This window comes from Anas acuta, chromosome 22 (assembly GCF_963932015.1).
Source record: "Anas acuta chromosome 22, bAnaAcu1.1, whole genome shotgun sequence".
Classification (NCBI taxonomy): domain Eukaryota; kingdom Metazoa; phylum Chordata; class Aves; order Anseriformes; family Anatidae; genus Anas; species Anas acuta.
Window position 1 is genome coordinate 3,834,956 of NC_089000.1, and position 24,228 is coordinate 3,859,183.

Consider the following 24,228-nt stretch of genomic DNA (forward strand, 5'->3'; position numbering starts at 1 on the left):
CTTCTCGGGGACCCAGCTTTCCCCCTGTCCCTAACCCTACAAGAACTTGGTGGCCTTGGCCCAACACTTTGCAATACAGGGAGGGAAGGCGGCTGCCGTAGGGTCAGCGTTTCCTCCGAGCCACTGCAGTGCTTCACATCTGTCTTGCTAGGTCGGCTGTTAGGGTTATTATTTATTATTTATTATTGTTCATTAAGTGCTGACAGAGTTGGGGCTTTTGTTTGTTTTGTTTGGGTCTCCATTTAGAGGCCTTCGCTGCAGCAGCCTCCAGTGCCAAGACTCGAGGCGCTGTTACAATTACAGCCGTGATCCTATTGTATTGTTTATGTAATGACTCTCAATCCCCAGGGATTCGGCAGCCTGTCTTAAACCCAGGCACCCAGCACCTGGCAGGGAGAGGGCAGGGCAAAGGCTGGCCCCGATGCCCAGGGAAATCTCCGGGCTTGGTGTTTTAGGGGATGGTTAATGCGCAGACAGATCAGGCTGGACCTCTCGGCGAGGACCCACATGCAGGGAGGGCGATGAAGCTGCTTCAGATGATCCATCCCTCCATGGCTCATCCCAATGCTCTGCCTGCTGGATGTCAGCCATGCAGTGAGTTGGGTGCCCAGCCCTTGAGCCAGCACCCATGGGTGCTCCCCGAGCATCCCCAAACACTTCAGCCCCTGCGGAGAGATTTCCACCCTGTTAGGTGGCTGCAGATCCCAAATTGGCTGATCCCAAATGGGCTGATGCGTGCAGGACGTGGTGTATCCATGGCCATGCTGTGGTGGGTGAGGAGCCCGTCACCACGATTCCCAGCTTTATTCCCATCCCTGCCACCGACCCGCTTCGTATCCGGAGCCTCGCGAACGCGTAGCGCCGTGCCAGTGCGTCCTCATCAGCGTAATGGGTATAATTAGCCCCTGATTGAAGATAGTGCTGAGGGCTGAGTGTGCCAGCAGACTTGCTGCTGGTGCTGAGAAGCCCTTTCCAAAAAAAAAAAAAAAAAAGGAGGCAAGACCCAGAGTGTAGAGCGCTGGTTCCCACATGGCATTTCAGATATATGTGGAGTGAAATCCCTGATGGATCGGGATGTGCTGCCCCAAATGAAGCGCTGCCCTCCCCGCAACCCAGCAGGAGCAGCGCCCCAAAGTGTGCACCCAGCCAAACACGGGGAGCACGGGATGGGGCACCGCCAATCCCCGGTGCTAATTGCAGGTACCACCGAATGCAGTATCAGGAATAGCCTCAATAATCCCATGGCCGGCTGACTGAAAGGGAGCTCGAGTTCTGGGACGTGGACCAGGCTTCCACTGATAATGGTATCCGAAGGCAGTGGTGTCTGGAAGCGGGGTCATACTGTGCTGGCTGCTCCTATTTCCTTCTGCAGATTGCAAGACAAGATGACTAAGAGTGCATTAGATAATTTTCTAACATAACATTCCCTACAGGCAGTTACTGGCATTGCTGTAGAGACGTCCTGAGCACCGTGTTGGAAAGAAGTGCACAATTTCTTTCTGCCTTGTGACAATGCTTGAGACCCCCGTGCCCCGTTCTGACTGCAAGGCTCCTTAGACATGGCTGAGGAAAATGCACGTGAGTGCTGCCCCGGGGCCCCCTCTCTCCTTGTTTTACACCTCCTTGTCCCTGCTCGGCACACAGCCCCTCGCTGCCTCCAGCACGGCCGGGAGCTGCCGGAGCGTGTCCTGGCGCCGGGTGGACGGGGTGAGAAGTTTGGAGCTGGGTGGCGTGCCCGTTCCTCTCGGTTTGATGTGCGTGGGGTTGGAAAGCCATAAGCTCAGCTTTCCCATCGCTGTCAGCCCGGGAAATCATTCCTCTGAGCTCCGCGGAGTGACACGAGCAGCGGAGCAGGCGGAGGGGGGTGAAGCCTGGCGGGTCTGGTGGAGGAGAGCCGAGGCACCGGGCTGAGAGCGTCTGGGGTGGTTGACACGTCTGGGGGTGGAGGTGAGCCGCTCGTCCTCAGTCTGGGCCAGCACAGCCCTTCAGAGAGCAGACAGGCAGCTCAGCTCACAGCAGGTCGGAGAAACCTTGAAACCTCCAAAGAGGAGACGATCAGGGACGAGGCACAGGAGAGACACAAGGAGCTGAAGCTCCCGGGGGGCTGTGGAGCTGCTGCCCCTCGGCAGGGTCTGGCTGCTGCCCCGTGCACCCTGTGGGCAGCGAGGGAAGGAGGCAGAGCTGGAGGTGCCAGTCCCCAGCGTCTCCCAGGCAGAGGTTGTCCTGCTTGCGGTGGATTCGGGGGCTTTCTGCAGGAACTGTCTCCACGGGCAGGTCTGAACAAGCCACTCAAGTTACTCGTAATTTCCACCAAGAAAATAGAAACCCTGAAATAGAAGGGTTGGGGCGAAGAGGGGATGGCGTGGCTGGCTGAAAGCAGCAGCCGAGCCCAGGTGGGTGCTAACAGGGTGCACCGGGGTCTTGCAGTCCATGGCCGTGTCGGAGCAGGACTGAGGACAGAATTTTTGGGGACAGCCTGGGTGGGGAAGCTGCCCAGGACAGGGAGGACAGCCCCATGCCACGCTTGCAGCTCATCCGCCGGGACCCACTTGGAACCCAGGGGTGCGGGAGGAGAGCATCCATGTGTCCCCCTCCTTCCATCTCTCCTCCCTGGAGCACCAGGCAAGTTTATCAATTTACACCAGAACGCAGGGAAATCAGGGAGGTTGCCAAGGTCTTGGCTTCATTAATTCTGAACCCGGCGATGGCACCCGCTCGCGGGGCTGCTGCTGCTAGTGCAGGCTCGCCTCGCGGCTTATTAAACCTGCACCTGAAACCAGGCTGAATTCAGCCCCGTGCCGTCTGATTCCCCATGTCCCTCACTCCCCTGGTGCCTGGAAAACAGCTTATTAAAGCTCACCATTGGTAATTGCCTGGGAAGTCACATTTTTAACGCTTTCCTCTGGTTCTTGAGAGCTGAAGAGCTGAGCTGCTGCCTTTCCCAGACCGCAGGGTAAATAAACCGTGTTGGTGGTTATTTGCGGGTGATAATGGAGAGCTGGAAACCCCTCAGCTGCTGGGGGTAGAGCGAACCCCGTTGGGTCCCAGGACCTCCAAACGTGCCTTGTTTCTTGGTCCCCGTGCCCTAAAGCAGCACCACAGAAGCAAGGCACCTGGTGCACCATCGGGGGGGCACCGGCACAGGAACCCAAGAGAAGGGATGGGCTGAGTCAGCACCGGGGGGCTCAGCCTCCTCCTGCACCCCAGCAGGGCAGGGCAGGGGATTTTTGGGGGAAGTCTTGATGGGAGCAGGGTGGAGGCAGCACTCCCTGAGTTCACACCATGCAGGAGATCCTCCTTCAGGGAGCTGTCGTCGTGTTTGCAAACTGCGCGGTGGCACCGGAGGAGATGCAGCAGGCGCGGGGCTGCGCAATGCCGCGCGCACTGAGTCACCCCTCGGGGGGAGAGCCAGCGGGCACCGCGAGCTGCCGAGGCAAACATGGGCGAATCGTTACAATAGGCACCAAAAATATCTTCACATGAGATCTTTCTGCATTGCTGCGTGTTGGGTAACGGGGAGGGCCGGCAACCTAAGCCGAAACCCTGCCCACGTGCTCCAGAGCTCATCCTGGGCAAGGCGAGCGCCTGGCTCGGGAAGGAAGCAGGAGGAGAAGTGGTTTTGCTCCTGCGGGAGCCCCGGTGAGCCACGAGGCTCCCCACGAGGCCGGCCTGCAGCCGAGCGGCCCCAGAATTGCTCACGTGCTGGTGACCGTGGGGTCCCCAGCAAGAGGCAGCTCCTGGGGGCTCCCTGCAGCCATCTCCCCAAAGCCCAGGCCTGCCCTAAGGGACCCAGTTCCCAAAACCCCAATCCTGGGGGCTCATCCAAAGGAATCTCAGCAGAGGCAGAGCACAGGGAGGCTCCCGGCTGCACATCCCCAGGGCTGGTGGAGTCCCCGTCCCCCTGTCCTGCTGCCCGTGCCCCCCCTGTACCCTCGCACGGGGCTGGGGTCGTGCCGTGGCCCCGGCCCCCTCCTGGCTCGGAGCTCCCGAGCTCTCCCCTGGTTTTTCACAGCCTTTTTTTTTTTTTTTTTTGCTGCCAGCGCAGGGCACTGAAAAGTGCTGGCACTGCCAAAAACCCTGTGTGCACTACGACTCCCCAAACATCCCTTTATTTTTATTGTTCTGTTAATTACTGTTTAAACTTTAATAAGTCACTTCGTCAGGAGGGGGGACCTGCAGTGAGGTTTCTGTGCAAACACTGGGCCCGGCGGTGACTCTGGTGTAACATAACCCTTTATACAATGTGGGAATGTTTAGACTGTAACAGAAACTTGTTATTTTAATGACAGTTAAAGGGGAAAAAAAAAAAAAAAAAGAGAAAGAAAGGAGCGAATGAGAAAAGGGAAGCGGGTTTGTTGGGGAAATGGCTCATCTCAATCTCGCTGTCTGGCCTCTTTTCTCCCGGCTTTAACGGCAGCGGGGCGAGCAGCTTTTATTTTATGGCTGCTGCCGATCCGGCCCCGTTTCCAGCGATGCCCCGCGCTCCTCCTGCCCGCGGCCCCCTCAGCTCCACGGGCAGGAGATGCTGATGGAAGCAGCAGGGCTGGCTGTTGCTCGGAGGCAGCAGCAGATGCCTAAAGCCAATTTGAGCTGCGTCTAATTATCCTGACCCACACGAGAGACTTTCCCCTTCTCTTCAGCGCCTCCTCCACCGTTTAAGTTTTTAAGGAGCTGTGCTGAAACAGATGCTGGCACGCCAGAGATAAGAGGGTCTGCGTCCCGGGGACAAAATGGACTTTTGGGGTTAGAAAATGCTGCCTGCCTTCGCCCGGTGCGCTGGCATCTCCCTCACACCCCTCTTGGCCTGCCCCGAGGCCGTGGCACTTCGTGGGCTTCATCCTGGATGTGGCCATTGGGACTGGGATAAGCCCCGAGAGGGAAGGGGAGCAGGGAGGTGTCTCGGGGCTCACAGGTGGCCCCAAGGCCATACTGGGCCCGTCGATGTGTGCCTTGCTGTGAGGGAGCACAGGGTGCCGGTGCGGTGCCCGGTGTCCCCGTGTCACCGTGCCAAAGTCACCTCCAGGTTGGGCTTGGCTATATTTAGCGCTGCCTATAGACCAGGCAGCGCGGAGCGATGGACATGATGTGAAAACCTCTCCGTTTCCACCGACCTCGCTGCTGCTGCGCTGAGCTCCCTGGCTCGGGGCACAAGCCCAGGGGAAGGGACAGCCCCATCCGTGTCCCTACAGGCTTGGCGTGTCCCCTCCTCGCATGGGCTGGGAGGGGAAGGGGACGCAGAGGGCAGGGGCAGGAGGATGCGGGGTGTCAGGATCCCTTTGGGGACCGCAAGGACCTTCCCCAGCACCAGCCCCGTGCCAGGAGCCCCAAATCTCTCCGCAGAGCCCCTCGCTCTCAGAGTTTGGGAGCAGAGCAGGAGCCGTGGGCTCGCCGCGGGGCTCGGGGCCGTGGTGTCCCCAGTGGGTGAGCGTGCGGGGAGCGGGCCAAAACAGTTCACGCTTCCCTCGCCCGCTGCCGGGGCTGTGATTGTTATTGATTGGCTTTGCTGTTCTCGGCACTTTGTGTTTTTCCAGCTGAGCATTGCCTGCCCCTTGATTTGATTTTTTTTTTATTATTTATTATTCTTTTTTTTTGTTTTTGGCTCGTTCCAGTGCCCCCGAGTGTTGCCCGTGGGGCAGGTGCGTGCCCAGTGTGCACGGGCACGGGGCTCTGGAGGGGCCCAGCAAAATACAAGGATTAAACCCCCGGGTGTGCGCTGCCCCTGCAAGTGTCGTGCAGTAGGAAACCAGCGGCAGGGCCGTGTGTCAAAGCAAATAACAGCCATGTGGACGGGTCTTCAACCCGGATGCTCTTCGGCCCCAAAGATTTGGGTGCTTTGCCCTCGTGTCTCTCTCGTGGTGCCGGCTGTCGGACCCCGCGGAGCGCCTCGCTCCCCCGGCGTGCCCGCAGCCCTCCCCGTGGGCAGGAGCCGTCCCGCTAGGAATGGCATTTTCCAGGTTCCTGCGTGAGGCTGAACATGTCCCAGCTGCGAAAATAACGAGCCGCAACACCCTGTGGAAACAGGAGAGCAGCAGCGACGCGTCTGTCCGCTCTGCGCAGAGCCGGGTGGAAACCGATGCCCCAAAGGGGAGCTCGGGGTGCGCAGCCGGGGCCGGGGAGCGTTGGTTTGGAGGGGCCAAAGCGTGGAAGCAACAGATACCCGTGGGCATCCCGCAGGACGGGTGGGTTGTGGCCAGATGTGACATTGAGTGGGCTGCTCGGGGTGGCTGTGGGGCGAGGGGCCGGGTCCTGGTGTCCCCACGCAGCCCCAGCACCGTCCCCTGCCCGGCCACCGCCTCCCCCCGGCCGCTGGGGTCACTTTGGCTGGCGAGTGTGAGCTGAGCTCAAGGATAGAGCCCCCTGGACGGAGCCAAGGAGCCGCTGTATAAAAAACGCTGAGGTTTTCCTTTTCTGTACAGCGCGTTTCCCTAAATTGCCTTTGACTGTGTGCATCGCTAATGAAAGTTTATGCCCTTGTTAGAAGGACAGGCAGGTCCGTTCCAGTTAGGGCTGGGTCTATCCTTCTGCCAACTGCCCTCCCTGCACACACACACACACACACACACACACACACACACACGCTCGCTCGCTCGCTCGCTCTCCCTGGTGAATAAGTGGAGGCTGTTATAAAAAAAAAAAAAAAAAAGAGGGAAAAAAAAAAAAAGAGGAGGGGAAAAAAATTTCCATATTTGTGTAAGTTGCTTTAAAAGCATTTTATCATGTCATAAAAAAAAAGGAAAGTACTCTTGGAAATTGATCCTGCACACGAGCCCATTGGACAGAAGGACGTCGGGATGTTAATGGCTATTTTGCTCCAGGGTGGCTTATTAAAAAATTTATACATAAATGCTTAAAATTGCATAAATTATTTAAAAAAAAAACATAGTAAGCAATTTGCAATCCCGATCCACTTTTCCCTCTTTTTCTTTCCCTCGTCATCCTTTCCTTCCCTTCTTTCTTACCAAAAAAAAGCAAAAAAAAATTCCTTCCCTCTCTTCCCACCCGGGTCCCCTCCCTGTCTGAAAATGCGATGCATCCAGAAGTGCACATGGATGGGTGTAAAATCCACACGATTTTAAACACGACCCGCCGCCGGCCCGTGGAGCCTGCCACAGGGGGAAATAGCAAAAAAAAAAAAAAGAAGAAAAAAAAAGAGGGGGGAAGAAAAAAAAAAAAAAGGAAAGAAAGAAGTTTGGATATGATGAGTGTTCCTCGCAGGCGTGGAATGTCACCCACATATCCTGGAGATTGTACTGGGGAGGTTTATGATGGTTTCCCATTGATTTGTTTCCCCGACGCAGCTGCCGACCTCTATTGAGGGACAAACATAATCAGCACTGACGCAAATTAGATGGTTATTCGTTTTGAAAATTGACAGAAAAACAATAAAAAAGATGAAATGCTCCCAAATCAATAGATATAATGAAATTCAAATAATCCGAGAGATGAGGTCTCCATGGCAACTGATAATGTGGAAAAGAAAACAATTTAATAAAGGACAGACACACTTTGAAAACAGATTGGGCAAAGGGAAGGCGGGGGGGCGAGGGAGCAAGGGGGGCCGTGGGCTGGGTGGCGGTGGGAGGGGGCGGCGGCGGTGGGGAGCCGGCAGCCGGCTGCCTCTCCGGTTGGTTGGCGGTGCCGCGGTGAAGGATCACTGTCCATCCCAAGGACGCTTGCCATAATTAAGAGAGGCTTTCGGTCCAGAAAGTGCAGATTCAGGTTTTAATACACAAAATTATTTCAGGAGCACTGAATCGGAAAGTCGTTTGTTATGACCTTCCTGAGAGGCCTGGAGCAGGGCATGTTGGAGGCGCGGCGGCTGAGCCAGCTGAGTTATGGCATATTTGTGTTTTTATAGTGCGGAGGGGAGGGGGGAAGGGGGGAAGAAGGTTAAACAGTATTTACAGCTCAGTTGTTTTCAGAAAGGAAAGAGAAATAGAGTTCATGAAAAGATGCGAGCGGAAGAGAGCGAGCGAGGGAGAGGCAGAGACCCCCCGCCCGGCACGCTCCCGCCGCGGGGACGCCGGCTCCAGCGGGACGCTCGCCGCCGCGCTCCTTGCCTTGAGGTGTGGGGGGCACAGGGGCCGGGGGCGCAGCGGGGCCGGGCTGGGGCGCGGGGCTGGCCCTGCCGGGGCCGCCCGTCTCCTCTCAACCAGCCGCAGCACAAACCTCTCCCGGCACGGGGCCGGGAAACCCGCGCGAGCGCTGCGCTCCTACGGCCGGCTCTCCCCGCGTGGGTGCTCGCCGAGCGGCACTCGGTGCGCTGCGGGGAGCTGCGGCCACGCACACATCGTGCTTGGAAGGCTGCAGAGCACGCAGGGCGTTGGTGGCTGTTGGTGTGCCTTCCTTCGCACGCCGTTTGTGCGATCGGAGCTTCCCAGGGCACGCGTGCCGCAGTGCCGGGTTGCGGTGCCACCGTGCGCACGGTGCTGCGCCCGCACGGCCACGTTGTAGGGTGTGTGTGCGTCCCCTCCGATGGGTGCTGGCGGCGAGCTCGAGCACGTGGATGGGCTCACGAGGACAGGGGGAGAAGAAGATGGTGAGCCCTGCTGACCAGGAGAAAGCGCAGCAAAAGGCAAGGCAGAATTAGCCGTGGTGCGAGACCGCGATAAGGAACTTTTTCTGGGCCTCTGTTTCTTGGTGGTGCAACAAGCACGTGGGCTCCCCGCTCCTGGCGCTGCTCCTGCCTTCCCACTGCAGGTCGTTAGGGTGCTGACAGGGGCCAGCTCGCCAGCAGCCTCCCAAATCCCCGGGGTGTGCAGGGAGCCCCTGTCAGGAGGAGCTCGCTTAGCCCCTGCCCTCAGCTGCTGCCACCATCAGCTGCTCCCCGTAGCTTTGGGCTTGGGTAAAGTGTCTTGGGACAGACACCAAGGGGGACTGGTGGTACTGGGGGTGATTCCCTTCCCAGGCTGTATCCCAGTGTCCCTCCCAGCTCCTGGTTACTCCCCCAGCACCAGGAGGTGTGTGTCATCCACCAGTGTGCCCGCCCCGCAGTCACCAGGAGTGCTGGGGCAGCTCGGGCTGCACGAAGACAGCAAAAAGAAACCTCAGCAAGGTGGGGCTGGGGTCTCCGTTGTGGTGCTGAGCAAGGAAACTCCATTTCTCCCAAAGCCTGCCCAAAAAAACTCCTCCCCAGGCGATGCCTGGAGGCTGGGACCAGCACTGGGACATCACCAGTGAGTGGGGGAGAGCCGGGAAAGAAAACCCCCAGGGCTGAAATGGGTAGAGGGGAAACGTGAGCTGAGTTAGCAGAGCGAGGAACAGGTTGCCAAAAGTCCTCCCCGAGCCTTTGCACATCACCAACACGGGGTCACCAGCCCCTGGGCTTTCTCCCTAGGTCCCCCTCTCCCCCCTCGCTGCTTCCCTGCACCCCTTGCCCTTTTGGCGATCACAGGGGGCTCGTGTCTCCTCTCCAGGTGGGCACAATCGTGGCCACGGAGAGGGGAAGGCAGAGCCCGTGCTGGCATGGGGCTGCCCTGACAGCCGGCCTGGCATCGTCCCTCACCCCTCCGCTGCTTTCCCCTGGGTTTTCTTCACAACCTGTGGGCAGATTGATGGTGGGCCCGCGAGGTTAGCGGTTCCGCTTGATTTATAGAGTTACTTAGGCTGAGTGAGGCCACTTAGGATAGTAAACCTTTTAACTGGACTAAAAAAAATTAATAATAAATAAATAAGGCGAGGAGGAGAAACTGGACCAGCAAAGCCGATCCTCTCGGTGCGGTGTTACCTAAAGGACTCCGAGGACAGAAAGCTCCCAGCGAGCGTCCTCGCTGCTGCTGAGGACAGGTTTTTGTGGCACCAAGAGCAGGAAACTCTGAAAACATTTCAGCACTGACAGATGCACTGCGGGCTTGGCTGCAGGACGCTCCTGAAAGCGCATCCAGCCGCCCTGCAGCGGTGCTGTCCCCCCCCGGCACCACGTGAACTGCAGCAGCAGCGAGGTGCTGAGCCTGCGGAGCTGGGCTAAAGCTCCGACAGCTGCAGGGCTGCGGGGACCCGGCGGGACGGGGGCAGAAAGGGAAGGGACGGGCAGGGACAAGGTGCTGGTGGTGGTGCCCCGGGGTGAGCGGCAGCACCGGGGCGAGCTCTTGGAGCTGGGAGCTGGTGCGATCACAGCACCTTCGGGCTCAGGTTTTGCGACCTGCTGGGGAAGAGGTTGTGGCGAGCGTTCCTAAAGAGCTGCAGGCGAGGATTAGCCCCGTCCTTTCCCCTCCAGCTGTGCCGAATGCCTGCAAAGAGCCGGGGGGTGGCGGGGAGCCGGTGCCCGTCCTGAGCCTCGGCCCCTTGCAGCACTGCAGCAGCACCGGGGCTGCGCTCGGGCCAGCTCGCTCCTAGTGTGAGGTCTGCGCTGCCTTCCTCTCCCTGGCCAGTGATATATGGCATAAATTAGGCCTCTGAAGGGGGATACTGCATCCTTAAGAAGAAATATGTCCTCATTTTTCTTAAACACCGTTTGCACTGAGTGAAATGTTTAGAAGGGACGCTGAGGGATAACTTTATTTCTTACTAGGGAGTTCAGAGCCGTTCAGTTAAACCCATAAAACACTGGGAGTAGGGAAGCTGACAGCCTGCCCGTGCATTAGAAAAGCCATTACTCATCTGGGGGAAATTCGCCCCATGCCGGAGCCTGGCGTTACCGGTGGGGTGGTCCAGGGGAGGATGCGGGATCATCTCCCGCGGCCATCCCGGGGGTCAGCGGGATGCTCGGGGCGGAGGAGGCTCGGGTAATTCTGGTATCAGAGCACAGAGCTGCCAGGCAGACCTCGAAGCACCGGGTGAGCGTTGTGGGGTTCAGCCAGGTGGGTCATCGCCCTCCTTCCTCCTCCTCTGCGTGGGAAACGAAAGCGCAGAAAGCTGGGGAGAGCTTGGGTGGAACAATGCCTGGAAACCAGGCTGGCAGCCAGCGCTCCTGGCTCCTCACCCCCTGCTTCAGCCTCTGAGACCGAATTCCCTCCCAGAGCAAGGAGCGAAACCAGGAGCCAGGACTGCGGGGTCCTGCAGGGCTTCCAGGAGCACAGCAGCACCTTCACGGCTCCTGTGCCGAGCCCTTGCTTTCCCGTGGGATTTAGAAAATGGAAAGAGGAGGTGTCGGGGGTGGCAGCAATGGCAATTCCTCCCTCGGCTGGGGTTGGGGCCAGGTGGGCTCCTCGCCCCCCGGTCACCCGGCCCCGTGGCAGGCACGGATGGCATCAGCCACCATGGGGGCGGTGACTTTCTGTTTGGTGCTTGATTTTGGAGGCCTGACACCAAAAGATTTAATATTTGTTTGAAATGAGAAACAGTTCTCAAATGAATTTGGAGAGCCTGGGAATTAATGGCAGCTCCCCCCCTGCACACACACACACACACACACGCTCCCCTCCCCGTCGGCTCAGCCCCCCCTTTCAATTTCTGAAGCCTGCTGATTTGAATATTTATAAATATCAGTAAATTATTTATTGTAGCAATCTGCTGTGCCATTTCACCAATCGCCGTTAACACTTTAGGGCTCGCTCTCCAGGCGGACGCGGCTGCAGGGAGCGGGCACGGGGGGTGGCAGCGTGCCGGGGCCACCAGCACGGCTCCGGCACCAGGAGGGTTTGCGCCCACCTTTTTGGGGCTGGGGCAGGACGGGGACCTCTGAACTGGGGACACTGGGAGGGGATGAGGCTGGAAAGCCAGGCCAGTGCTGGTGGGGACGATGCCCATCGGGGTGTGCCGCTGGCTGTAGGTGCCCTTGCTGGCTTTGGGGACCTGGATTTGGCTTGAGGAAGCTCCAGCAGCGCTGGATCTGCCGTCCTGCCCCTGATCGAGGACCTTCTGCCCTTGATCTGTTTCTCTGCTTCTCTTTGCCCCTCACCACAATTCGGGCTAAATGCTGCCGCTGAGCAGGTTGAGCCAAGGGGAGCAGGGCAGGCTTACAGAAAGGAGCAATATCTGGCCTCCGTCCTTCTGAGCCAGGCTCTGGAGTGGGAAACGGGGAGAAAAGTGGGCTGGTGTGTGGCTGGGGATGCCAGTGCTGAATGCAGCCAGACTGCAGGCACAGGGCAGGGTCCCCGGCTTCCCCCCCCCTAATTCATGGCTGGGGTGTGCAGGGAGAGCCCTGACAGCTCAGGAGAGGCAGGGAGCGAGGACACCCTTACGGCTGCCTCCCTTCTCCTCCGGGGCCGTGCTCTCCTCCTGCTCCTGCCCAGGGCAGAGCCGGGCCCAGCTCCATGCCCGGGGCTTTCCCCGGCTCGGTGCCGCCGGGGCGCGGGTGGGCCCCGTGCGTGCAGGTCGTTAAAGAGGCTCTGCGAGCTCCCCAAGGCCGGGCAGAAGAGACAGCATCCACTAACCCAAGGTCATTTCCTGAGCTAAAAGCAATAAAATGTTTTATTGATAAACCGGAGAGGGGAAAATACACAGGCTGCATCCACTCCCACACGGCGTGGGCCAGGCCGGGGCTGCTGCTGCCTTCCCTTCGCCCTGGCCCTGCCTGGTTTGGAGGGGAGCTGTGTGCCGGGGGGGCTGCACCTTGGGCTGCCTTCCCCGCTGGGATTTGGGGCGTAATTTGGGGGAAACACTCCGGGTTCTGTCCGAGGGCCGTTCCTCCTGCCCTGCCTGGGGCTCTCCAGCGGTTAAAAAAGAAGAGCCCCCCGCGCAGCGCGCCGGCCCTCCTTCCCTCCCCCTCCCCGCCCCAAATAATGCCGTTAATAATTAATCGAATGAGAGCTTGCAGCTCCTGGAAAGCTGGCGCTGGGACCTCCCTCCTGAACGGAGCTGCTCAGCTGGGCTGAAAACTCTTCAATAGGAATATGAAAGCTCCATCTGTTCCCCGCGCCCGGCCCTCTGAAGTGCCGGCGTGCCGGCCCTCCTCAGCCAGCACCCCCCTGTCCCACAGCACGAGCCCTCGCCCCTCCTGCCCTGCCCCTCCCCAGCCCCTCAGCCCATCCAGGGGGGTCCCCAGCCCCCCCAGGCTCTGCCCACACCACCCGAGCTCTCCTCCCCCCCGTGCCAGCCTCTCGGTGCGCTGCCACGCGCCGGGGCCCCTCCGTGCCATCCGCGGGGGCCGTGGTTGTCCCCAAGGCCAGGTTTGTCCCCGAGGGACACTGAGCGGCGTGGTGGCTGCTGGCAGGGTGTGGGGCCGGCGGGGGTACGCTGCCGGGGGCATTGTTTTGCCAGGAAGTGCTCAGTGTAAATAGAGCATGTGGGAGAGTTTGTCCTGGGCAGAGATGAAAAGTCGCCGTGACAGGCGCAGGTTATAAACGGCTTCCTCGGATTGATGGGGAATCAAAACATTCCTATTGGGAAGGAGAAAATGAAGGGGGATGTTTACTTAGCCGGGAGTCTTGAAACAGTGCCGTGCGGACAGGGGGTGATGTGGGGGGGATGTGGGGTGGGGAGCGGGGCCCCCACGGCTCCAGGGTCCCTCCTCTGGCAGCCCCGACCCCGGGCAGGCGCGGGGTCACCCCGCAGCACCCCAACCCCATACCCACCGCCTTGGCACAGATGCTCTGGGCCCTCCAGGGCCATGTCCAGCACGCAGGGTTCCCCTTCTCCCTTTGAGGTTATCAGGCTAAAAGAGGGGAACGGGAATACTGAGGTCCCTCCTGCTCCAGAGACACAGAAATAGGGGACGGAAAGATAAAGGATGCGTGTGGGCTTGCCGAGAGCTGGTCGCAAAGTTGGCAGAAGAAGCCGGGAGTCCTGGTTCCCTGCGGTCATACGTGCACAGGTGGGATGGGGATAAACACAGCATGGGGTCCTGCTGCCCCGGGGCACGTCCCATCCCGGGAAGGAAAAAAAAGAAGAGCATCAAAGAAACCCCACCTGGGGTGGAGAGGAGAGAGGGGAGAGGGGAGGGAAGGGCAGGAGCCGGGTGCAGGAGCGGCGGGGCCAGGAATGGGAGACGAGTTGCAGGCTCCCTGTAGCTGCTGCGTACGCAGCAAGTGCAGCCTCGGGAACGTCTGTTCCCCTCTTCCTTCGGATAAATATTTATATATCCATTTGCCGTCTGGTGCACGCACTTGGCTGCTCACCTCCAGCCCAGAATAATGGGACCTGCTGCGGCTGCGGGGCGGGGGGCAGCGGCTTGCTGTGTGCCTCCCTTCCCCATCACCCCAGCTGCCAGCGGGGCTGTGATGGGAACGGGGATGGGGAAGCACCGGGCAGCAACGGGGCCGGCGGCTGCCCCGACCCCAACCGGCTGCACCCCCGGAGGCTCGGAGCCCCCCGGCACGAGCCCTCGGGGTCCTGGCCGGGCTCCAGCTGGAGCTCGCAGCAGCCTCCGCAGAGTCCCGACGTGGTGCCCGTGGCGCACGGGATGGGCCCGCGCTTTCTGCCCTAAATAGAGCGGGAATGTGACGGGAAGGGAAGGAAGGTGCCAAGGCGCAGAGGCTTCGGCGGCGTTACGGGCGCCTGCCGGTGCCCATCTGTGCAGGCAGGGCGGGGGGATGTGTGAAGGGAGGCGCATGGGGAGGTGCAGGGGGGTGTTTTTGGGGAGATGGGAGGCTTTAACCCATCCGTGTGAGGCTCCACGGGGCTCCGGAGCAGCTCCTGTGCCTGCAGGGGCAGGGATGCCCTCGGGGGAGGCAGGTGCTGAAAGCGTGAGGGCACCACGGGGGGCTCAGTGCCAGAGGGGGGAGCGCCGTCGGGATGGGTAGGAGCACATTTTGCCTCGCTTTTTATGGGGTTGGTAGGTGTGTTGGGGGGCGGGGGGGTGTTTTCCTCGCAGTCCTTGACAGGGAAGCGTGTCTGAAGCTGTCAGGAGTTTACGCTAAGCAGCCACTCGCTGGCTCTTGGACAGCAGGTCTAAAGTTTCAGTCTGTTTGTATTGGGCTGTCATGTTACGGGATTAGGGGCTGTCACGATGGCTTCTGGATGCATTGTAGGGGGTCTGATTAATCTCGGCGCACTCCTGTGGAGCTGCACCTCCGGGCGGAGCGGCCACGAGGGACTCCCCGTGTCGGTCCCATGGGGACTCGTCCCTCTCCCAGTGGGACACGCTGTCCGGGAGCACACCTCGGGGACACATCCAGCGATGTGTGTGTGTCCCCAATGCTTTAGGGGTGCTTTTCCTGAGCCCGAGGACACAGAGTGGGGTCTGTGGTGGCACCCGGCCCCGATTGCAAGGCCCAGCTCTTGCCTTGGGGCCTTAAACCCTGCCCAGTCTGCGGGGACTGTAAATAAAAAGAGAGGTGAGGCAGCGCAGCTACTTTAGAGTCAGGTTCTTGCTTTTATTTGTGATTGAGCCTCGCTAATTGTTGGTGCAATAATCATGCGAGTGACTCCGTGATAGGGACCATTTAGTTCAAGATTCTCCGTGACCTTGAAGTTAAGACCTTACCTTCTTCCCTTCTCCCCCCACTTTCTCTTACCCCTCCTTTACTAGCTGTCACATATGAATAAACTACATTAAAATAACAAACCCACACTAATTAGCTGATTGTGCTGGGAAGTGCGAGAGCAGAATTTCCTGTGTGTGTGCGAGCAGAGCGAGCAAAGGGGCCTGATCAACTGATGCCAGCCCCGGGCGATTTTCTCATTTTTTTTTCAGCACACCAGGCTGGGGCTGCAGCGCGGGCACTTCCCAGTGCTCCCATCAGCCCTACTGGTTCTCCCTGCTCCGTACTGGTTCTCTGCTCTGAGCCCATGACTGAGCTCCTCACCACCCCTAGGGTTAGCCGGGGAGGCTGCTCCCTGCTCCAGGCGTTGGGGTGCAGTCACTGCCTGGTGGCTTTTTGGGGCTGGGCCACACCACGCTCACCTTCCCGTGGTGTTTGGGGCCTTTTTGGTCCAGTTCAGTCATAAACACCTGCCTGTGCCTCGAGGCTGGTGGGCTGCGTTGGGACGGGCAGGTTGGGAGCTTGGTGCTTGGTGGCAGTCCCACAGCACGGCCGCATGTGACAGCACCGGGGTGGGGGCAGCCATTTGGGGTGCCGGGGTTCCTGGTGTCCCGATCCCTCTAACGCCCTTCCTCGCTTCTTCCCCCTCTCTCTTTCCAGCTGAAAGAACTATATGCACTGACGCAACCTCAGGAAAACCCACAATGGCTGCCAAGCGCAAAGGCGGCCTGAAGCTAAACGCGATCTGTGCCAAGCTGAGCCGCCAGGTCGTCTTCGACCACGGGGGAGCCGAGCAGGCGCGCGCGGACAAAGGGCCGCAGCGGGAGAGCAGCAACAAGGACCTGCCTCAGCCCGGCACCAAGGAGCCGGGGACGGAGTTTTCGGATGGACTCAGCCGCGTGCAGAAGATCGAGGAGGACAAGAGGAGGGAGGTGATCGAGAAGTGGGTGAACGGGGAGTACAACGAGGAGCCCTTGCTGGGGCGGGCCGAGGGCAAGGAGTGTAAGGGCGCCGAGAGCGCGGAGGTGCCCCCCGAAGGGGTTTACATGGTGCAGCCCAAGGGCTGCAGCGACGAGGAAGACAACGGGGACGAGGCGGACGCGCTGAGGGGCTCACAGGATGGCGCCTTCCTGGACGACAGGGACTCCGACGGGACGGCCTCCAAGGACGATGCCTACCGGGCCTCCGGCGGCGAGGCCGCCTCCAAGCTGGGGGCAGGAACAGCCTCAGGTAAGCCCCCCGCCACCCACCCCTGCACGGGGCAGCTCCTCGGCTGTGCTTTCTGGGGACGAGGCCAAGCTGCTGGGTACCTGCTGGCTGTAGGAGAGGGGTGGAGGCTCCCGAATCCCCCCGGCTGAGGCCTGCCTCCCTGCTGCGTCTTCGCTCTTGGGACCGTGCCCAGTTTGCTCAGTGCCCTTCCTCAGTGGGTGTGCGCAGGGAGGACGGGTCTGGGTGACTCTCCCCAGACCAGAGATCCCGTGGCAGGGTAGGGCTCCTTCCCTAGGCTCCTTCAGGCAATCCACGTGGGGATAACTGCCTTGTGTGTTGTTTCCTGGTCATATTTTCTGCATGGAAAAAACAAACAAACAAACAAAAAACAACAATTGTACCCTCGTGGCAAATCCCTGGTGGATTCTGCAATGTGTTCACACACACCCTGGCTGTACGGTGCGGGCAGGGTGTGTAAGCTCATGGAGGAGGACACCAGAATCCATCCTGCGTCTCAGCACGGTGCACGCTGCCGTGTGCCGGCATCCTCACCACCATTCCCACCTCTCCCATCTTCGTTGGATGGGGCCAGCGTGGCAGGATGTGACAGCCGGGCTGTGCTAGAGCAAACCCGGGGTGTCTGCACCCCCTGTGCTTGGACCCCATGAGTTTAAACCCCCCCCGTGGTCAGGCAGTGCTGAGCCTCAGCTCCCACTCTCAGCTCCGCAGGGCTGTGCTACCATCGGCAAGCATGGTGCGAGCCACTGTCTAGTGCTAACTTTCTTCTTCTCCTTCCTTCATCATCCCCTGGTTTTGCCCAAATTCCCCTTTTTTGGCATCAAGCAGCAGCCTGCAGCAGAGATGCCCAGTGTGCAGCCAGCCCCAGCTCCTGCAGCCCCCGCTCGGGGCTGGATGCTGACTCGTGCGCGGTTGCCGGTTTTCCCCCAGGCTGTGTGCGCATTTCTTATTTTCACTGAGCTCCTGCCTTTTTTTTTTGTGTGTGGCTCATTCAAAAGCTGAAATCAGCAAGAGCTCCTGGGGAAAGCCCCAGCTGAGTTTCTTGCTCATTTTCTGATACCCGGGTCGCCCCAGATTGATTTTTGGGGGCCGGATGAACGCTGAGCCTCAGTAAAAGCTCAGGGCAGATTGAATGCTCGGTATTCGGGCACAGCAGCTCCCTCCCCCTGATTTGTCACTCAGCTGGGCTGGAGCCGTAATTGAAAGATCTCCCCCTAATCTGCTCCACCTGCGCACACCCCTCCCCTGATCCCAGCACTTTGTGAATCCATCAAACTTTCCTCCTTTTGTGTGTGCCCGTGTTTTCCTCCTCCTGTTAATAATGCAGCCGAAACTCATCTCCGTCTGTCCGTTCCCCTTCTGGAGAGGCACATTCTCTAGTCTTCACGAGTTCAGTGGCAGCGCACATAATTATGCATATAAGATATAAACAGAGCTGTTTAATTATCCTTCGCCACATCAGTGACAGAGTAATTAACAAACATTGCAAGATCAATGAGGAAAAGTGTGACCTTCAGTTTCCTTTGATAGGAAAGCCCTTGTCGTTCCCAGACACAAGGTGATTGTGCCTGGACTCAGTTCTCAGTTTGTTTTAATTCCCTTCAGCCCGCATTTGCAGCTTTTCTTTGCCACGAAAACTAAAAGGAGGGGAACCTGGGATGTAAAAATATGTTGCCAACCTGTGGAAAATGAAGAAGAAGAGGATTCTCGTCGGGTAGGAGTTCTCAGGAAAATGCTTTCCTAGGGCTGTGTTGTCAAGGGGCTACACAAAAATGTGCAAGCAGTCGTGGGGGGCTGGAGGCTCGTTTATATTTAGGGCAGGTAACGGCACGTGCGGGGTCAGGTTCACCCCACGTAGGTTTTGCCTGGCAAAGGGACGTGCTGCCAGGTCTGGAGCGTGCGTTTCGAGAAGCCTGGCACTAACGTGGGTGGCGGCATTTCCTTGGAAAGCACAGAGCAAAGCCTCTGGTGCTGGAGAGGACAAAGTTCTCCTCGTCAGAAGCTGTGCTCCAGAAAATGGCCTCGAAGCTCTTCGGCACCGAGCCCCCTTGGTGTTACTGAGGGCAAGGTAAATTTCTGCCACGGGGTTTGGGGCTGCCTGCACCCCAAAGGAGTTCTTTCCAGTGCCCAGGGGGTGGCAGGAGGCTCCTATTGGGGCCCCTGTTTTTTTCCTGAGCCACCCATTGGAAACAAGGGCCTGAGGAGTCGGTGCTGAGCCTTGCCTTCTGTTCCTCCCTCCCCATCAGCAGGGAAGGCTGTGCAGGAGCCGCAAAGCTGGCGTCCATCAGGGGACGGGTGTCAGGCTCTGGACATGCAGATGCGTTTCCTCCTTCATTCACACACCTCTCCTGCTCCCTGCCCGCCCCGTGCTGCTGCACACACATTTATATATAGCATTCAGGCTTCCCCGAGCAGGCTCTGACAGCGATCCCTTCCTACACCCCCTCGCTGGTGCCCACATACCCGGGAGATTTTCCTACACCATCCCGTGCTCTTCCCTCTGCCCATTGCTCGCATACTGGGCTAACGCAGTCACCGGGAGCTTCCCCCCGTGCAAGCTCTCAAAGTTTTCCTTTCTTTTCTTAGCCTGTTGGCTGCGTCCCGCGGAGGGGAACACTGGCCCTGCTCTCAGCAAGGAGAGCTTTCTCTCCAAAATTTCCTGGGGAGACTCCACTGGGGAGAACACGCACGGCGAGCGCCAGCTTCTCCAGCCCCCAAATTTCCACGTTTCCCCTCCCAAGCAGGCTGCAGGGCAGAGCCGGGATGCCCCATCCCCCAGGACCCAGACCTTGCTCTCCATTTGGGCTGTTTTGCTTTTCCTTCCATATATAGTGTGCTGCTGCAGGCTATTTTTAGCCCCCTTTTTTTTTTTTTTTCCTTTTTTTTTTTTTCTTCTTTTAGCCAGCTCGGGATCCTTTGTGATACGATAGCTGCTCCCAGACACACGGATCTCTGCTCTTTGGCGATGCCCACAAATGGAGAGCGGCAGCGAGGGGAGAGGGAGAGCCCTTTTGTTATCACACAGAAGGGGAGAGAGAAGAATGCGAGGCAGGGGGAGGGCTGCGCACTTGGCGCGGGGATTTTGTTTCCCAGCCGCTGTCCTGCTGCCTCGCCTCTGCCTGCTGGGGGTCCGGGGGGAGCTGTGTGTCGGGGACAGTGAGGGGTTGGCCAGGTCTCAGCTTCTTCGTGGTGAGCCCTTCCCCTAGGTGCCTCCACCAGAAGAGCCTCAAGCCCTCCGGGCAGCCACCCTGCGAGTCAGTGCGGGTTGGTGTGGGTTTAGGGGACAGAAAGTGAGATGGTTTGGGGGATGAGGCGTTAAATCGAGGGTACTGAAACCCAAACTCATGCATGGACCTCGCAAAGCGCAAAAAAAGACCTGAAAAATCTCCTTCTCCCATGGTTTTGGGTAGTGCATCTAGTTGTGCCGGCTGAGGTCTAGCCACACGGGTACCAAAGATGCTTTCCAACACCAAAGGTGCAGAAGAGAGAAATGTAGAAAGGAGCTGGTCTCCTACAGCATTGCATTTCCCCAGAATTACAAGAAGATGCTAGGCTTCCTCAAATACCTTCTTTGGGTTTATAAGTCTGTGGGGCCTGAGCTGAGCTGGATCTGCAGAACCGACTGGAGATGTGGGGCTGGGCAGGGTCTGGCTGCCTGCTGGGTCCCGTGTGCTGCACGTCAGGAGGAAGAAGGGGAAGGGCTGGCTTGTTCAAGGCAGCAAAAAGCACACCTGATCGTTGAATTTCCTCTCGGATCCTATCTGTGGTGGGCTTTCTCCACCTGGAGCCTTGCAGCTTGGCCCAGGCTGGCTGGGGTTTTGTGTGCAAGGCTGGGAAGTCAGGGATTGGGAAGGAGGCTGGGGGATTTGTACAGGTCCAGAAAGGGGAAAAGCAAAACAGAGGAAGCAAATTTAACAGAAACGGGGTCTTTTTGTAAGACTTGTTAGACCCGTCAGGGATTTCTGGGGATTAATCACCTTTATTGCTCATAGGGTTACACTGAGATGGAGGTGGAGAGGAGAGAAGAAGAGGTAGGAGAGAGAACAAGCTGAAAGCAAGACGGAATGATTTGAATTCATTAAATTAAATGTGTGTGTGAAGGATAATTTCGATGGCTGTGGAAAAGTATTGGCTCAGGAATGTGACTCTCACGGTTGTGCACGTTTTGGTGCCTGTTTCAGGCAGCCTCTCCCTCCGCATGGTCCCACGGACACAGATCTGTGCGGGCTGGTGGCTGCTGAGCTGGGGCTTCGCTCACTCACTGGGACTTGTGTGTGCAAAAGTGCTCCAGTAAATGTGTGCCCAGGCATCTGGCATCCCAGGTTGTCAGATCCCAGCTCCTAGGGGCCCATTTTCACACCTTGGATCCATTGAGCAGTTCTGTGCCTTGATGCTTTCCTTTCCAGCCACGTTTCAAGTCAGCACTGGTTGGGTTTGAGCTCCGGACCCAAACCTCCACCTGCTGCCGGGGCACTTGCTGGTACCCTGGGAGCCTTGGTGCCCCCGAGAGCTCGAGGGAGGGAGTGGAAGAGATGAGGAGGGAGGTTTGAAGGACTCCTGCACACAGTAAATCCTTACTCTGCGGGAGAAAGCAAGAGGGAGAGGAGGAGGAGGAGGAGGAGGAGGAGGAGGAGGAGGAGGAGGAGGAGGAGGAGGAGGAGGAAGAGGAGGAGGAGGAGGAGGGACGCTGTGTCAGACTGAAGCCTAAATGAGTCCAAGCTGCCACGTCAGAGCGATCTTTATTTCCTCCTTTCCACTGATATTGGGTGACCTCCAGATGTGTGTTCTTCCCCTCCCGGTGGCCTGGGAGGCTGCTGGGGGAGCAGGGGAGGGAGGAGGAGACCGGAGGCAGGCGGCGTTGGCTCAGCTCCCCATTCCCCTTCCTGCCCCCCAACCACAGGGACAGGCAGTCCCTCCTCCGGAGCCCACATCGGGGTCTCCTGTCCCCAGCCCCAATCCTAGTGGGGAGAAGGCTTGGACCCATTTTGCACCACTCCATGGGCACCCCCGTCCCTTCCTCTGCCCCCCGTCCCCCCCCAGCTCCATCCCCGTGCACCCGCACACAAGGACAGACCCGCGCGAACCCCGGCGTATCGGCGCCGGTCTCACTTCCAGTAAAATTACTTTTTCTTCATATTAGGCCAAGGCAAGAGTGCAGAGACATTTATGAAACTTTGTTTAATGTACTGAAAAGCCATCGGCTAGAACATTTAGGAAATTGATTTTCCTGGCATTGATGAACTCTTTTTATTTTACCCCAGTATTAATTACTTTTTTTTTTAAAACAAATTAATTTAAGAGTCGTAAAACCTAACAAGTGAGCCAAACGTCAGTAGATCATGTTCCCCTCTTCCCTTACCCCCCCCTCCCCGCTCCCAGTGCCGGTATAGGAGGAGAAGAAGAAAAATCAGCCCCTGGCGTGACTCTCTCCCTCTGGTTCTCTGCAGGGGAAGCTTCATCGCTGCGAGACTACGCGGCCACCACCATGAATGAGTTCCTGGGCATGTTTGGCTACGATGACCAGAACATGCGGGACGAGCTGGCCCGCAAGATCAGCTTCGACAAGCTGAACGCTGCTACCTCAGAGGCCACCGCCACCGCGGCCTCTCTCTCCGGCGAGGACGCCCTGAGCAAACGAGCCCGCTTCTCCAAGTACGAGGAGTACATCCGCAAGCTGAAGGCTGGAGAGCAGCTCTCTTGGCCCATGCACTTGGCCAAATCGGAGGAGCTGGGCTCCAAGCTGGGCAAGGAAGGGTCCTCGGTGCTGTCGCAGCCCATCCGGGTGCCGGGGCCCGATGCCTCCCTGCTGACGGAGACCAAAGCCACCATCCTGCCGCTGCCCTCTCCGAGCAGTTCCCAGATGCAGGGCCTGATGTCGCGGGCCTCCAAATACGACTTCTTCATTCAGAAGCTGAAGACGGGCGAGAGCATCAGGCCACAGAACGGCAACACGTACAAGAAGGCCTCCAAGTACGACCTAGAAAACGTCAAGTACCTGCACCTCTTCAAGCCTGGAGAAGGAAGCCCGGACATGGGAGGAGCCATCGCCTTCAAGACAGGCAAGGTGGGCCGCCCTTCCAAGTACGACGTGAGGAACATCCAGAAGCTCACTCCGGTGAAGGCTCCAGCACCCAGCCTGGCCCCTGCTCCCCTCGCCAGCACCCCCAGCAGCACGCCCGTGGCCGGCCCGGAGCAGTCCGTCTCATTGCCATTCAACACTCCCGAGTACCTGAAGTCAACTTTCTCCAAGACAGACTCCATCACAACTGGAACAGTCTCTACAGTAAAGTAAGTGTCCTCCTGCTCTTCTCAGCTTTGTGTTAGGGTTCGTGCCTGAAGCCTGCGTGTGGATCAGGGGCATTACAGCTCATGCCGTTAATGAGATGTTTCTGCTTGCTCCGTGCCTGTTCCTCTGTCAGCCTTACAGCTCCATTTGTCTCATCTGCACTGAGGCTGTGGCCTGCCTCCCGCAGTCACAGCCATGAATCCAGAGCCCACTAGCTCCTGGGGTTGTATGCTGAAAGGACAGATAAGGGGCCGTGGTGCTGTCAGCACTCTGAGGCCGAGATCGTAACTGCTTCCTTCCTTCTCCCTGCGGTGCCCCAGGCGGCCAGCCATGGCTGCAGGAGAGCCTGAGCCTTGCTGCCATCCAACTCGATGGCAAACCTCTGCTGGCTGTTGGCAAGATGGGGCCTTCTGTGCATCCCAGACCACTGAAGACATTTTAGTGCCTAATTCCCATTAATTTTCATAGGAGTTAGGCATAGACGTGCTTTTGTGGGACCAGGCCTGTGTCTTCTCAATTTGCCTGTTCCTTACACAAATAGAGGTGATTCAATTACCCCCCAGACTGGGCAAACTCATTAGCCCAATTACCACTAATAACCTCCTACACACACGGTGCTGGCAATCTCTGCAGCGATGCTGTGGACTGAATGGAGATGGCCAAAGGCCTTGCCAAACCTTGGCTTCCTTCGTAGCTTGGCTTCCAGAGGTGGGAGCTGCAGGAAAGGCAGCGTTGGACCGAGGGGCACAGACACAGCACCACGCTGCATTCATGCCATGGCACGGTGAGAGTGCCAGGGCTGCTGGGGGTCCTGAAACCTCTGCTGCCTTGTGCAAAAGGGCCAAATTCTGCCCAACAGACCCTTTAAGTCTTACAGTCCCCTGATTTATCCGAGTCAGGCTGCAAGCAGGGAGGGAGGCACGTGCCTGTTTTGTTCTGGTGGCTCGGATTTACCTGTCCTCACTGTTGGGAAGCCTTGGGCTGAATCCTCACCTGGCTGTACAGCAGAGGGTAAAGGATTACTGCCGTTCGCATCTGCTCCCCGGTCGGGGTGAAGCTGGTACGTGCTCCAGATGGCAGGCAGGCACTGCTCTTACTAAAAAACACTGCTGTAAATGTTCCTGGAGGCTCAGTGCCTTGTTGTGAGGGGTGACGTGGCCGGGGGCTCTGTGCCTGCCGGGTCTCCGGGGTGCTCAGCTGCCGGCTGCGCCGCGGCCACCGTCGAGCTGTGTGCGGGGGCTGCGAGCCTCCGCTCCTCTGCCTCCGCGTTGCGCTGGGATCCCGGTCTGATTGCCTTTCTCGTGCTCATTTCCTGCCGCCTGCGGATGGGGTTTGCAGCACCATGGTGATCCCTCCTCCCCGTGCCCCAAAACTGCCTTGGCTGGGGCACGGTGGTGGGGCTGGGGGTGACCA

The 24,228-nt window shown here is 58.5% G+C and overlaps 1 protein-coding gene across 9 annotated transcripts in view; it reads left to right on the forward strand.

Annotated features, from left to right (window-relative positions):
* Window positions 1-24,228, forward strand: part of CASZ1 (castor zinc finger 1) — a 204,309-nt gene that overhangs the window by 140,249 nt on the left and 39,832 nt on the right. For 4 of the 9 annotated variants that reach the window (XM_068658838.1, XM_068658836.1, XM_068658837.1 and 1 more), the window contains 3 exons: window positions 1,434-1,578; window positions 15,963-16,532; window positions 21,977-22,817. In XM_068658838.1, coding sequence (XP_068514939.1) covers window positions 1,560-1,578; window positions 15,963-16,532; window positions 21,977-22,817 — 1,430 coding nt within the window. In that variant the 5' untranslated portion in view covers window positions 1,434-1,559. Of the gene's footprint in view, window positions 1-1,433; window positions 1,579-7,641; window positions 8,067-15,962; window positions 16,533-21,976; window positions 22,818-24,228 lie in introns of those variants that run through there. The other 5 variants (XM_068658840.1, XM_068658841.1, XM_068658835.1 and 2 more) reach the window with 2 other exon arrangements.